Source organism: Lissotriton helveticus, chromosome 1_1 (genome assembly GCF_964261635.1).
Source record: "Lissotriton helveticus chromosome 1_1, aLisHel1.1, whole genome shotgun sequence".
Classification (NCBI taxonomy): Eukaryota; Metazoa; Chordata; class Amphibia; order Caudata; family Salamandridae; genus Lissotriton; species Lissotriton helveticus.
Genome location: NC_136057.1, coordinates 676,493,448 through 676,508,671, shown reverse-complemented (window position 1 = coordinate 676,508,671; position 15,224 = coordinate 676,493,448). Strand labels below are relative to the sequence as shown.

At 47.2% G+C, this 15,224-nt stretch overlaps 1 protein-coding gene across 3 annotated transcripts in view; it reads right to left on the bottom strand.

Moving 5' to 3' along the window:
- The window catches only part of DMTF1 (cyclin D binding myb like transcription factor 1), a 517,741-nt gene that overhangs the window by 128,173 nt on the left and 374,344 nt on the right, over positions 1–15,224 (bottom strand). For all 3 annotated transcript variants that reach the window (XM_078674193.1, XM_078674191.1, XM_078674190.1), the window contains one exon: positions 14,947–15,105. In XM_078674193.1, coding sequence (XP_078530319.1) covers positions 14,947–15,105 — 159 coding nt within the window. The remainder of the gene's footprint in view (positions 1–14,946; positions 15,106–15,224) is intronic.

Genomic DNA, 15,224 nt, shown 5'->3' with positions numbered 1-15,224 from the left:
GGAAGGGGGAGGCAGGGGACATTTCACTTTCGGCTAGGCCCAGTTGGGGGCGGGGGTCTGCTGTGGGAGGGGGGAGGCTAAGGTTGTTGAGTTAAGTTCTGAACGGGGTTTGGGGGGAGGGGCTGCACGTTGTTACCACACGCTGGCTTTGATAAGCTCACACGTATACTACTCAGTAACACACTATCTCATTCACAACTGCACTGGCTGCGCCTGACAGGGGGGACCACGATAAATTGATCACAGTTCGGGCCCTAACATGGAATGTAAGAGGACTGAATGACTTCCGTAAGTTGTGAAAGGTGATTGCCTATCTACAGAGACAGAAGGTGGATATAGCTGTCCTACAGGAGACGCACTTGCCTCTCACCAGTAGAATGTTACATAGTAAATGTCTAGAGGGGAATGTAGTGGCAGCAGGCTTTACGACCCATGCCAGAGGAGTTCTGATCTGGGTGAATCCCAAGTCGAGATTCACCTTAACCTCTTTAAGAGTGGACGCGGAGGGAAGATTTGTGATTGCACAATGCAAGGGGCAGGGGATGGATTTTATCGTTGTTAACACATATGGCCCGAACTATGATTCTCCGGCACTTTACCAATCTCTAGCAGACATTGTTAGTACGCATGACACTGCAAAAATTTTGTGGGGAGGGGATTTTAATCTGGTGCTAGATCTAGTGTTGGACAGATCTGCAGGCCCTCAGCGCAGACCTTCGGCGGCAGCGCAGCTGCTTAACCTGCAAATCCTTAGACTGGGCCTGGAGGACCAGATACCCGGCACAAGGGGGATACACACATTATTCTGCCTTTCATGCAATCCACACTAGGATAGACTACTGGCTGGCCTCCTCCAGCGTGATGGACCGGGTGAGAGAGTGTACGATATTGCCACGTACATTGTCAGATCATTCACCGCTATTACTGGTCCTTGTGGCTCCAGCGAAGGCCATCCCCCCCTTTACATGGCGCTTCCACCGTACTCACTCCTGGACCCCTTATTCAGGGGCGAGATCGCGGAGGCGATAGACTTCTTTTTTTTAGACTAACGTGGGATCGGTCGACAGTTTCCAGACACTCTGGGAGGCTTTTAAGGTTTATATACGTGGGATCGCCATGTCCAAACATTCAAGTGTCCTCAAATCCATTCGGCAGAGACTGTCCGATTTGGAGGTGCCCAGATCCAGTAGTTGTAGAGGAAATGAAGTCCCTCCTTACGGAATTTCATGAGGAAGCGGATAGGGAGGTCAAATACATGGGCAAATACGCCACAGCACGCACATATGGGGAAGGGGAGAGACCTGGCTCGGTTTTGGCTAATATACTCAAGGGCAGGAGAGAAAAACAGCAGGTGACAGAGTTAAAAACTGACAGCGACCTGATCGTTACGGACGAATGCAGTATAGCAAACACATTCCGAAGTTACTACTCTGACCTCTACTCTTCGCAGAGCGGTGACCTAACCGATGAGATCCAAGAATATTTTGAGCACATAGAACTGCCTGTGCTCTCTAACGCCCATAGAGAATTCTTGATGCTCCCCATAGAAAAGGATGAGATAGTAGAGGCATTGACATCCATGAGAACTGGCAGTGCTCCGGGTATGGATGGGCTCACGGTGGAATTCTATAAAGCCTTTAGGGAACAACTGATCCCCCATCTATCCACACTGTTTGATGACATATGTGTGGAGGGCAGTATGCCACAGTCTATGCGAGAAGCCTTACTAGTTACAATATTGAAACCTGGGAAGGCGCATGATGAATGTAGCTCCTACAGGCCGCTTTCCCTGATCAATGTGGATGCCAAGCTATATGCTAAAGTCTTAGCGACACGACTGGCACTACTGGCACCTACTTTGGTGGCGCCAGAGCAGTCGGGCTTTATCCCTAACAGGAATCTTGTATATAATATTCGCGCGGTTCTGGGTGCGATGCAGCATGTCAAACAGGATACAAAAGCCATTGCTGTCTTACTCGATATGGAGAAGGCGTTCGATTAGGTGGAGTAGCCCTTCCTGAGACAGGTGCTGCGGAGATTGGGACTGGGCAAGCCGTTCCTTCAAATGTTAGGGGCGCTCTACGATAAGTCCTCGGCTAGTGTGCAACTTGGCAAATTGGTTACGGAACCATTCATGATTGGCAGAGGGACGCGACAGGGCTGCCCGCTCTCCACGCTGCCATAGGCTTTAGCGGCGGAGCCGCTGGCCTGCGCGCTGAGGGAATATCACGGCAGAGAAGGTATCCGCTTCCCCACATACAATATAGTTGTCTCCATGTACGCGGACGATACGTTGCTCTATGTCCATGACCCTGAGAATAACCTTTCGCCAATGCTCAGAGAGGTGGTCCACTTCGGCACCTTGTCGGGCCTAAAGTCGAACTGGACAAAGTCGTTGCCTTTTCCCCTGACGCCTGTCACTCAGAGGTTTGGTATGGAATACCCTCTGCAGTGGACTGAGGATCCTGTCAGATACCTAGGTGTACGTCTACACACAGACCCAGAGCTACTTCTTCGAGAAAACTACGGAGTGGCGATTAGCAAACTGGAAGATGACGTAGCTGTCTGGAATAAGATCCCTCTCTCGCTCATGGGGCGAATTGCTATAATGACAATGGTAGTCTTGCCTAGGCTCCTCTTTTTGTTTAGCGCAATTCCAATGGTATTGTCGAGGGCATTTTTCCAGCGTTTAACGCGACTGCTGATTCACCTAGCATGGGCGGGCAAACAACCCAGAGTAAAATGGACAACCCTTACATTACCATATAGTATGGGAGGCCTTGGAGCCCCTGATATGGAACTTTACTATCATGCGGCACAGGCGGCACACTTGCACACTTGGGTGCATGGGGAACAGCGTATCCCGCACAAGATTATGGAGACACTGTTTGTGGAGCCTCTTGCCCTTCCGGTGACAGTGTTCCAACCCATGGACCGCAGGACGGGTATTCTTGATTCGAGCACGGCTACTAATCATGCGTGGCACTCCCTGCTGTCGAGGCAGGGGAGCGTATTGCTCTACTCACCTCTAATGCCAGTGGACTGGACAGTGTGGCTGCCCCCTGTGCGAGAACTGGGAGTAGTGCACGTTTTGCAACAACTTGGTATACAGTTGGCAGGTGACTTCTTTAAAGACGGCACGGCAAAAACATGGGAACAGGTGATAGGGGAGACCTGACACTGCTGCATCGGTTCCAATACCATAGACTCCGCAGCGCCTTTCTGGAGCTACTGGGGCCGGACCTGGCGGAACCCCCGGAGGTCCCGGAGTTAACATATGTGATAAAAGCGGAATCCTCCCGTAAACTTGTGACCAATTTATACAGGATTGCTCAGTCCTATGGAGAGCATCGGCTCATGAAGGCCAGAACGGCCTGGCAGAGGGACTTAGCGGTAACAATTGACGATGCAATGTGGCACTACTGTTGCCTTAGCACCAGGAAAATATCACTAAATGGAAGGCACAGATTGATTCATTTTAAATTCCTCCAAAGGGTGTATTATACTCCTGAGAGGCTGCACAGGTACGGCCTCCGCCAGTCTGCGGCATGCGAGAGATGTCAATAGCCTATCGTAGACTTTTTCCATTTAGCATGGACCTGTCCAGGCATACAGGAGTACTGGACAGAAATTTTCTCCGAAATGAGCAAGATTTTGGAGGTGGAGTTGTCTTGAGATCCTGCGTTGGCCCTCATGGAACATTCACGGGGTCTCCCGGTGGCGATCCGACGCCTAGCCGATATGGGGTTGCTGATAGCGCGACGAGTGTTGGCGCTATGCTGGATGAGGGGCCCACTGCCTACAGTTACACGCTGGGCACAAGACATGCTTTACTGCTGCACTCAAACGGAACATTATAGCGAACTACTACCACCCATAAGTCGCCCTAAAAACTTCTGGGCTTTGTATAAAACACACATCAGTGGTGCCACTCAAGGTGAAGACGCAAATGAGGAAATTGGGATCGGGGCGCCTCTAGTGGCCCCTTCCTAATGTGCTGACAGTGTCGATGCCGATCTATGTTGAATGCCTACTGTCATTGAGCGATTCTGGGTGTTTGGGGAGTTAGGGAAATGAGTGTTGCTCTGTTTCGTGGGAGAGACCTATAGCGAGGGAGGGCTGAGGGGGCTGTATGCGGCCCCTCCGCTGTGACGAGAGTGCTGAGGTTGCAGGCGGCGCAGTATCCTGCAGTGTGACGAATGAGTGTGGCGCCGACCAAGGGCGCAGTGTGTGAAAGGGGGAGTGCAGGGAGGGACAATGGTTAAATGTTAGGTTTGTTCCCATTGATTAAGATTCACCATACCACAGCACTGCGGTCTATCGAAAGAGCGGTACAAGGGATACGCGAGATAGATAGGAGATAGCACGCTCACCCAGCGAACTAGACTTTATTGCTGGAGGATTGAAGATATCGTATGTATTGCATATATTTTTCTTTGTTTGTTTGTTTTATTACAAAACTTGCCGCCGGACCCCCGGGTTGGCGGCTGATGGGCTGTGTTACCACTGATGGCATATGTTAATCTATCAATACTTGCCGCCGGCCACAGGGTTGTAGGCGATTTGAGCTGTGTAATCACTTAGGACAAATAAAGGTTTATAAAAAAAAAAAAAAAACGTGCTGATTCAATTCTGCCCAGTTTATGGCTTCTTTCGGATTTGTGAAGAAGACTGTGGACTCTTTGTGTATGATTTTGAGTCGGACTGGGAACATTAGGGAGTACTGGACTCCTTTCTGGCGGAGGAGTTGCTTTATTTTCAAGAAGGACTATCTTTGGCATTGCACCACCCTGGAGTAATCGGTGGAAAAGCATGACGTGCTTGTCCTCCACTGTAATGGGGCCATTTTGTCTAGCGGCCCGTAGTATAGCATCCCTGTCACAGAAGTGGAGGATTTTGACCAGTAGCAGTCGCGAGTAGAGCCCGAGGGCGGTTGTCGCACTGGCACATGGTGCGCTCTTTCCACCAAGAAGAAGGCAGTTACTTTGGTGTGCAGTGTGAATGATTTAAGCTAGGTTTCAATGTAGTTGACGGGGGCTTTCCTTCCACCCCCTCCAGTAGATTCAGTATTCGAAGGATGCTCCGTCTGGAGCATCCCCTCACATCATCTGTCTTCCCCTCAAGCAGCATGACCCAGTCCTGGAGGTCTCAAATGGAGTCTTGTGCTTTTGCCAGGGGCTGTAGTGTAGAGAGGGCATTTCTCCGTCTGTGAGTTTGTCTGCCAATTTCCTGTGATCGTCCCGCGAGAGGTTATGATCTGTGGCAAGAGTTCCGAAGCAGGCCTCAATGGCCGCCAATACTCTGTTGAGTTTGTCCGACATGGAGGTGTTGAGAGCAGATCACGCTGTCTGACAATGGCTCTCAAAGGCTAGGGACTTGTTCCGTGTCGGGTTAGGAGGTTAGGGTCCTCCTGTGGTGCGTAGTCTCCCCATGGCTGCGGGGTGGGGGTCGGGAGGGGGTTTCAGTACTAATGTCCAGTGATCTTCGCTTCTGTGCTCTTGTTTAGTGCTTGGATTGGTTGGGTTTGAGTGGTTCATGTCCCCCCCTATGCTGGCCTGTAATGTCTCTTTGTCTTGCCTGAGTGAGGATAGTCGTCCACGCCTGTGACCTCGATAGTCTGTGTAGTTTCCTATGCCCCGAGGTTTTGCGAACAATGGCACCAGTTCCACACTGGCACGTTAGGCGCTGGTCCCCTCCCTAATGTGTGCAGAGAGTTATATCGATGTAGCTCAGTCTCATTGGGGGGTACGCAATGCTCTCTGATCCCCCGTTGTGTCTTGCAGTGGCTGTTAGGTGCCCCGCCATGGGGGGGCGCAACGACGTTGGGCCAGTCTCATCTGATGTTCTATTGCAGGGAGGGGAGCTGATGGTGCTGTGGCCCTTTTTCTCTGCGCCCTTTGTTCACCGATTATGGCCTTGGTTGGGGCTATGTCCACACTCCGGGCCCTGCGTGCTGTGTCCTCAAACTGGTGCCTATGTTCTCTGGGGGAAGGGGGGCTTTTCCCTCTCCCTGTGCCAAAGATGCCTCTGTGTACCTATTCCGGCACCAGTCCACGTCTAGATCCCCGTCCCGGCAAGCAGGTTGGGGGGGAAGGGGGAAACGACTCACCGGTCTCTAGTTGTCTCCCTGGTGGCTGTTGGATGTCCCTGGGCTTCTCCGCCTTGAGGACCTTTGCGTCGCGGCCTGCGTGCTCCCGGCATTCTCCTTTCCTCTTGAGGCCGTGTGCAGAGGTGCTTATTTCAGTGGGGTGTTCATCGCCTCCATTCCCCAGTATCCTCCTCTCGTGGCTCTTTCCTTCTTTTCGCTGCCTCCAGTGCTAGTTTTCGTGGCTCCCTCGGACTGGCCGTTTGTCTCTTTCTCAGGGTCCGGCCTCCCTCCTTCTGTCATGGCGCCAGGCTGCTGCCATCGGCTGCAGTGTTGCCACTTCTCACTCTGGTGTCTCCTCTGGGGCGGGGTTGGCTTTTGTGGTTTATCTCACCCCAGCTGAGATGCTTCAGCACCCGCGCCGGGACCTTCGCCGGCTGGCGACGGTGTAATATACCCCGCTTGCTGTTTGCGGCACATCTCAGGGGGTCACCATTTTAGGGTCAGGAGTCCCGTTGTCTACATTTCCTTATTTTGGCGGACCAACTGGGAGGTGAGGGGTGTCCCTGGGTTTAAAAAAAAGGTGCTTGGAACCATACTGTTTGCTGTGACTTTACTAACTTCTTTACTCTCGCAAACCATCATTTTTTTAAACTCTGTTTTTATGAACATTTCACATATGTTAAATACACAAAGGTACAACGCTGGACTGCCAGCGCCCTTCTCCACTGGCTTCCATCACATAACATTTAATACCATTACATATGAAACTCAATTAGTAGTCTAAGTTTCAAGATGTTACTATGAATACAGTTGTAGTGGCCCTTGCTCAATCCAATTAAGGAGGCGACTGGGTGGGACAAAATGAAGTCACTGGCTTTCTATTGGAAGACGGAAAGTAATAGTGGGGGTTACAAGTGAAACAGTAGAGAAAAGTAAAATGGTGGGAGGGCGGATGAGCTTAAGGAAATGAGTGATGATTCAGATTGCACATCACTTGCAAGGGTGGGAACGAATTTGAGATTAAGGAGCACTGGACAACACAACAGGCATCATTTATTTGCTGTTAGGTAAATGTGCCTACATGGGTTATAATTCAAATAAACTAAGTCAAAAACGATTGGATAGATCACTTTATCAAGTCCCTACAGGTAGCTAGCATTTGAACAATTAATAATTCAATTTGCTCATTACATCACGAAAAATCTACAATGAACATTCTAAACACAGGTGTAAATTTTTCAAAATATAAACTTATTTAATGTGAACAAACAAAAAGGGTGCTAAACAGAATTACAAAACATAATAACCGAGGTGTAAGAAAAGATGTACAAAAGTAGAGACCTCAGAATCATATATGTAAACATCTATTCCAGGATAGCTTAACTATGGAAAATTATTCTGAAAACAGAAAACAATTCCTTAAGAGATGAGCTTGTCGACGTTTCAGTCTTGATGGCAAAAATGTCCGTTAGTTCATCTTCAGGACGATGAGTATAGAGTTAAAATTGCCCCTTATGTCTAGTCAAGCAAACAATTGTTGAACCAGGCGAATCGCAAAGATTAAAAACTTCCAGGTCACTGACACCGGAATGAATAACTTGTTCAAAGACTTGGTAAATTTCCAAACTAAATGAAGCAGTCCAACGCCGTCTGTAGTGACAGCAGTTTGTGAAAGGAGCTTCGCCCCACGTGTGCCATTCGACTGGAGTAAGCGTCTTTGTTGGCAAATCCCTTTGGATTGCATCGGTGAGACTGCTTTGTTTAGCTCAAGTATGGCACCCAGACATCCGGCTCGGATTTATACAGGTCCCCAGGGGTTTTATCCAGGCTTGGGGCCTTGCCTGCTTTCAACTCACAGATAGCTCGCCTTGTCTCGTCAAGAGTGAAATGTGTTATTGCGTCTACCATCTCTCAAGAGTCACCTAGTGTGATGTTTAGGTTAGCAATCAGTATCCCCCGATCAGCTGTGTCAGGTTCAATGTTAATGGTTCTGTCCGCACTATAGAGGAATTGGAAGTGGGCAATCCAATCCTTTGATAAGATGTTACATTCTGGTCTCATAAAGTTGGTTTTGCTTCCATGGCTATGCTTATGCCAAAATGTTGCCTGGGTCTTGTTTTGCATAGCATCCAGGATATTCCCCAATATAAAAGAGTCCCAGGATAACATTTCCTGCTTAAGGTTCTCTTTATATCTCTTACCTGCCTGGATTTGGGATTGAGGACCACTTTTAATACTTTTGATCAGGTAGGTTGTAGCTTCTCTGTATTCTATTTTGTATCAGGAAGGGTTATCTTTTTGTGGGAAGTTACGCCGGGGTATGGACTTAGTGAAGTAAGTATCTTTCAGGGTCTCAAAGCATTTATCGTGGAAATTCATAACAGCAAGTGGAGGGAGATCGGAATCACCCAATGTGGGTAAAATCAGGATTAAACAACGATAGAGTCGACACAGAGTGGCAATTTAAATACAAGATGCCAAACAGCCAAGGAGCAATGAGATTTTTCTGGCTCTATAGTAAATGGCATTTGTCCAGGTTAGATGACATTCTCTTGCAAAAAGGAAGGAAAATGCTTCTTACCAGTATGCATCTGTTCTTGGCATGTAGAGCTGCAGAGTCGTACACTGTGCATAGATCGCCATCTGGTGTTGGACTCGGATGCTTGCACCTTGTTGTTGTATTGGAAGAGTCTTTTGTAGTCACAAGATAGGTGACTCCTCCCTTGGACGATAGTGTGCATGGGCATTAACTCCATCCTTAGATTATTTTTCACCATAATGGGAAATGATGGAGTTGGAATGAGATGTTAATGTGAATGTATGTAATTATGATACTGGCACAGATACAGGTTCCAGGGAGGCGGTGGGCATGTACGACTCTGCAGCTCTACATGCCAAGAACAGATGCATACTGGTAAGTAGCATTTTCCGTTCGAGGCATATGAGCTGCAGATCGTACACTGTGCATAGACTGTACAGCAGTGTCTCCCATAGCGGTAGTCACCTGTATCTGTTACAGTGGTTTGAAAAAGTGTCTTAAGAACAGCCTGGCCTACAGAAGCCTGTTGTTTAGCCTGCACGTCAACACAATAGTGTTTGGTGAAGGTGTGTGGTGTAGACCATGTTGCTGCTTTACAGATATCATCTAAGGAAAGTTCCTTAAGAATGACATGGAAGCCCCTAGTTTGTGTGTTGAGTGCGCCCTAGGGGGAATGGTAAATGTTAGTTTTGCCTTTTGGTAGTATATTTGAATGCATTTGACTATCCACCTAGCAATGCCAGCTTTGGAGATGGGGTTTCCTTTATGAGGTGGTGAGAAGGCTACAACAAGTTGTTTTGTCTTTCCAAAGGGTTTAGTCCTGTCAACGTAATAAAGTAGGGCTCTTTTGACGTCCAGGGTGTTCAGAGCTCTCTCTGCTACAGAGTCCGGGATTTGGAAAAACACAGGTAACTCAACTGATTGGTTAAGATGAAAAGAAGAATACTTTGGGAAGGAATTTTGTATTTGTTTTAAGAACCGCCTTGTTACAATGTATTTGTAAGAATGGTTCTTGTATGGCTAAAGCCCGGATCTCACTTACCCTCCTGAGAGAGGTGATTGCGACAAGAAAAGCTACTTTCCATGTGAGGAACTGCAGTTCACACTTGTATAGAGGTTCAAATGGGGGACCCATGAGCCTGGTAAGGACAATATTTAAATTCCACACTGGTGAGGGTGGAAGTCTGGGAGAAATTATCCTTTTAAGGCCCTCCATAAAGGCTTTAATTGCAGCTACTCTAAATAGTGACAAGTGTTGTCTGTTTTGTAAATAAGCAGCAAGTGCAGCTAGATGTAATCTTATGGATGAATATGCTAGATTACACCTTTGTAAGTGTAACAAATGATGTCCTGGATTGAAGCATCCAGCGGATCGATTTTATTGTTATTGCAGTAGATGACTAATCTTTTCCATTTTGCTGCATCGCAAGCTCTAGTAGTAGGGCTTCTTTAGTGATGTTCATACAGTCCAGTGGATGGTTAAGGTAAACAAACATTAGGACGGGGAGTCAGATTGCTAGATTCAGTTGCCTTTGATCAGGGCGCCTTATTTCTCCATGGTTCTGCGTTAGCAACGTTGGGGAGAGATGTAGTTTTTGGTGTGGAACTACTGAGAGTTCAAGAGTGTTGTGAACCACGGCTGCCGTGCCCATGTGGGAGCCACCAGGATCATTTTAAGAGACTGTTGTCTGAGCTTGTGTACCACTAGGGGAATTAGTGGGAGTGGCGGAAGGGCGTACGCAAATCTGCCTGACCAGTTCATCCATATCGCATTGCCTAGAGGGGAGATGGACTGTGGACCCCCTACACAGCCGTCACCTACCCAGCCGGTCATTGGACAGACTTTCCTTCGTCTCACCTGCCGTTATCTCCCTCCTACACTCCTTACCCTTACCACCCTATTTTTCCTTCCTCTATGCTCTTTTAATGTGTTTCGTATAACTGATGTAACCTGTAACTGTTAAAACTGTGTAATAATGTGAAACCTAATGTAAAGCGCTCTGATACCCAAGGGTCTAGCCAGCGCTATATACAACTCATTAAATAAAATTAAAATAAATAAATAAACCTGGCGGCGAAGGTTATGCCTTTTGTCTTTGCGTGTGTGGCCAACAGATCTATGTATGGTTGACCCCACATTTGGAAAAATGGTTGAAGAACTTGAAGATGAAGTTCCCCTTTGTGTATCTGCTGTGTCTGTGGACTTAGCAGATGCGCAATCTGATTGTGATCTCCTGGAAGGTATTCTGCCAAAAATGTTTTGTGGAATGGCCCATCTCCATATGCTTTGCCTCAGCTGAGACAGTTGTAAAAAATGTGCGCCTCCTTGTTTTTGTATGTAATACATGGCTGTCATATTGTCCGTCAGGACTGGGGCAGTTTTGTGGTGTAGATGTGCTAGGAATGATTTTAGTGCTAGAAATATTGCTAGTAATTCTAGGTGATTGATGTGGAGTACTTTTTGTTGATTGGTCCACTTGCCTTGAATTGTGTGGGTTACGAGATGGTGAGTGATGTGTCTGCTGTTAGCACCATCTGTGGAACCGGCTCTAGGAACGGCCGCCCTCTGGAAAGGATTTGTGTGTTGCTCCACTGCAGAGAGTGATGTGTGTGGCTGTCCACCAACACCAGATCTGTAAGTTGTCCCTGAGCCTGGTTCTACTGATGTGCTAGGCATTCTTATAGGTGCACGTCTGGAGTCTTTTGTGAGGTACGAAAAAAATGCAAGAGGCCATTATTCCTATGAGTTTCATGAACAGCCGCGCTGGTAGGGAATGCTGTGGCTGAAATTTGGTGATTAGGGTTTGTATACTGGCTATCCTGGCTGGATTGGGATATGCCAGAGCTTTGGAGGTATCTAATGTGGCCCCTCAATACTGATGTATGTGTGAGGGCTGAAGATATGACTTGGTGTAAATTACTGTGAATCCTAAGTTGTGTAGTAGCTGGATGGTTTGATAAGTGTGATGAACATACTGGTTGTGTGATTTGGCTTTTATCAGCCAGTCATCGAGGTATGAAAAGACATGGATTTGTTGTCTTCTCAAGTGTGCTGCTACTACCGCAAGGCACTTTATGTTATGTTATTAAATCTTTTGTATCGCGCTCTGTTACTACTAGAGTATCCTGGCGCGGTGAGTTTTAGACAAGGAGAGTGTCAGAACATAGCATAACCAACCCAACTAGAGAGGGGCATTAAACAGATGGGTTTTTAACCCCTTCTTAAAAACAGAGATGGTCGAAGAGGCTCTAAGGTACAGAGGAAGTGCATTCCAGGCTCTGGCGGCTTTAACTGCAATGGACTGGCCTCCCAGTCTGGCATATTTGTATCTAGGCAGGGCCATTTGACATTGGTTGGCAGAGCGCAGTGCACGGTTTGGGGTGTAGAATGAGAACCGTTTCTGCAGATAAACCGGTCCAAGACGATGGACCGCTCGAAATGCCAGAACCAGAACCTTAAAAAGAATTCTATGCGGCACTGGAAGCCAGTGAAGGCTTCGTAAATGGCTCCGCACACTGGATCTCCTAGGTAGCGGGAATAGCAGACGAACCGCCGCATTTTGGATCACCTGCAAGCGGTGTACCATGTAGTCGGGCAAGCCACTAAATAGTGCGTTTGCATAGTCGAGCCGAGACAAAATCAGGGCTCGTAATACAGTCTCTTTGGCTACTCTAGGGAGAAGAGGGAAAAATCTTCTCAAAGTTTTAAGAGTGGCGAAGCAAATGCCAGTCAGTTTTTTGATGTGGTCCAAGAATTTAAGGTCCTGTCCAAACCAGACCCCCAAATTCTTGGCTGGACCTCCCACTGAGTTAGGGCAGGGCAGGTCCGAGGGCCATATCTGGTCCTTAAAGTTGTCAGGGAAGGAACCAAAGAAAAGGACCTCGGACTTGTCCTCATTGCACTTAAGTTGGACCTGTGCAAGCCACCGAAAGACCGCTGACAGGCAGAGCCGTACGGTAGATGGATCAAAGATACCCTTAGGCCAGGTGAAAAGCAGCTGTGTATCATCCGCATAGGCATTATTTTGGCTCCCAGCTGTTCCGCCAGATAAAGTAGGGGAGTGAACACCCTAAGTGCGGTGGTCACCCCGAATGGAAGAACTGTGAATTGATAGTGTTGTCCGTCCAACATGAATCTCAGGTATTTCCTGTGAGCCGGGTGTATGGAATGTGGAAGTAGGCGTCCTTGAGATCTAGTGCGGCAAGGAAGTCGTTTTGTTGAAGTAGTGGGAGGACCTGTTGCAGAGTGATCATGTGAAAATGATCTGATTGTATGTAGAAATTGAGAGGTCTGAGGTCGAGTGTTGGCCTTAGGGTGCCATCCTTTTTGGGGAGTATGTAATACAACAAGTAAACCCCTGTTCCTTGATGCTTTAAGGGAACTAGTTCTATTGCATGCTTTTGAAGCAAAGAGAGAATTTCCAGTTTTAAGAGCGTGAGATGTTCTGCGGACACTGGACGCTGTTTGGTGGTATGGTGGGTAGGGTTGCTGAAAGTTCCAGGCAGTAACCATACTGGATAATGTGTCTTACCCACTTGTCTGTAGTGATGGATTTCCAGACAGGCAGGAACTGTGATAGTCTCCCTCCAACCGGAGTGGAATTGTCTGGAGGGAAGACCCTGCTTATTAGCGGAGGAGGTGCGAGTGTTGTTGTTACATCAGCCTCTCCCTTTGTTGTTAGTTCCCCGATATCCTCCTCTAAAATATTCCCTGTTGGGGGATGTTTGTGTGGTAGGAGAGTAGGGTCTGCTTCCTATGTTCATCCCGACTTTTTGCTCTGATCCGCTGGTTTTTCGACTCTAATGTGGGTGTGGGCCTGCTAATCAGACCCACAGCCCAGCTGTTCTCTCACTAAATTCATACCATGTACTTTAGGTACATATCCAATTGGGTATTGGGTCACCTTTGTGAGCCCCTGTATAGTATACCATAGGTACCCAGGGCATAGGTGCATCCAAGGCCTACCAGGGGGTGCAGCATGTTTTATGCCACCCCTGGCTGGCCATCCAAACTGACACAACTGGCTGATCAGTCAGCTGGGGCAAGGTCGTGTAATCACCACTTGCTTAGGTATAGTATTCCTATACCTACCATTATATATAGACACATATATACCTATAGTCACTCCTATGGCAGGCCTTAACAATCCTGGAGGCAGAGTGCTTGGTTTTATGTGAGATGGTGCTCTAGCATGAGCTGAGCCGGTCTGCAGCTTTCGGGACCATGTCCTTATAGCTGTTCTAAGATACAGCCATACCATATTCTCTTAAGTGCATTATAATCCTCGCGGTTAATGCTAACTTTGCTTTAGCTTTATCAAAACATGTCGTGTAAGGTGTCATACGCTTTGGAATACTACTACCCCCCCCCCCCCCCCCCCCCCCCGGCTGGCACCTCCCCAGACAGCCGGTAGTGTTTTGGGGCAAGGTGGGTTTAATGAAATGATACACTCACCTACATGAGGTTCATGTTATTGGACATATTCCAGGTAGTATTGTTAATAAGTATCCCTACCCTGTCGGTCTTTTATATGGATGTAGCTACATGTAGGTGAGGCACTAACTGTTTGAATACTATGTGAGTGGGGGGCTGCTTCTCCTATTCCCCTCCCCCTCTACCCCTTGAGATTGTGCTGAAATGATACACTGCCTGGGGCACACAAGGTGCTCCATGCATAGCCCGGTTCAAACCAGTTGCTGGGCACTGCAGCCCCAGCTCTGGCACGAAACTCAGGAAAAATAAATCACCTTTGAGAGGCCCATAACAGGTGCTATTAATTATATGGATGTATAGACACTGACACCCTGGATTTATTCATGGAATCACACACAGAGTCCGGAATTATTCTAGAGTTTATGACTATCAATGAAGATCCTACGATGCAGAATGTTTGCTGTACCTCAAACATTTTACTTCATTGAAAGAGCAGACTATAGTGCTTACTACAAGGAGGTTAATACCAAACAAGTTAGGAGTAGGAGAGCTACACGTATAAAAATAAAATTATATGTAGGAAGCATGAAAACATCTGCATTATCCTAACAATAATGCAAAATATAAGTAACACATTACAATTTCCACACAGGAAAAACAAGTCTTAGTATTACATCTTCGATAGATCTGTTAACCAGTACAGAGCTTTTTTGGAAAGAAACATGAGAAGTCATGAAAAGGACCACACAAATAAAATGGAAATGACTATTGGCAAAATCACAAAACAATTCATATTTTAGATGAAAAAACGGGTTTTATAAAACTAAATTTTAAAGAAACCATGTGTATTTCATCTTCCAGGACAGGTGTAAACAAAATACTCACAGATAAGGAATGCACTGAGACCTGATCCGAGGAGGCTGGGGAAGCAGTGGAAGTTAAACTCATTGTAGGACTGGTGGTTAGAGTTAAAGGAATGCCTTGGCTTGAGTTTGTCTGAAGTAAAAAAGTGCCCGGGGTTGTAGTAGGCTGCAGATGTATAGACTAAAAACAAAAAAAATGGTTTTGTTTAAACTGTGCTTACAAGTGAAAAAAACATACATCACATATATGATTACTGAAAGCTCTACATAGGCAACTCCCAAAGTAGCCAAACACCAGAG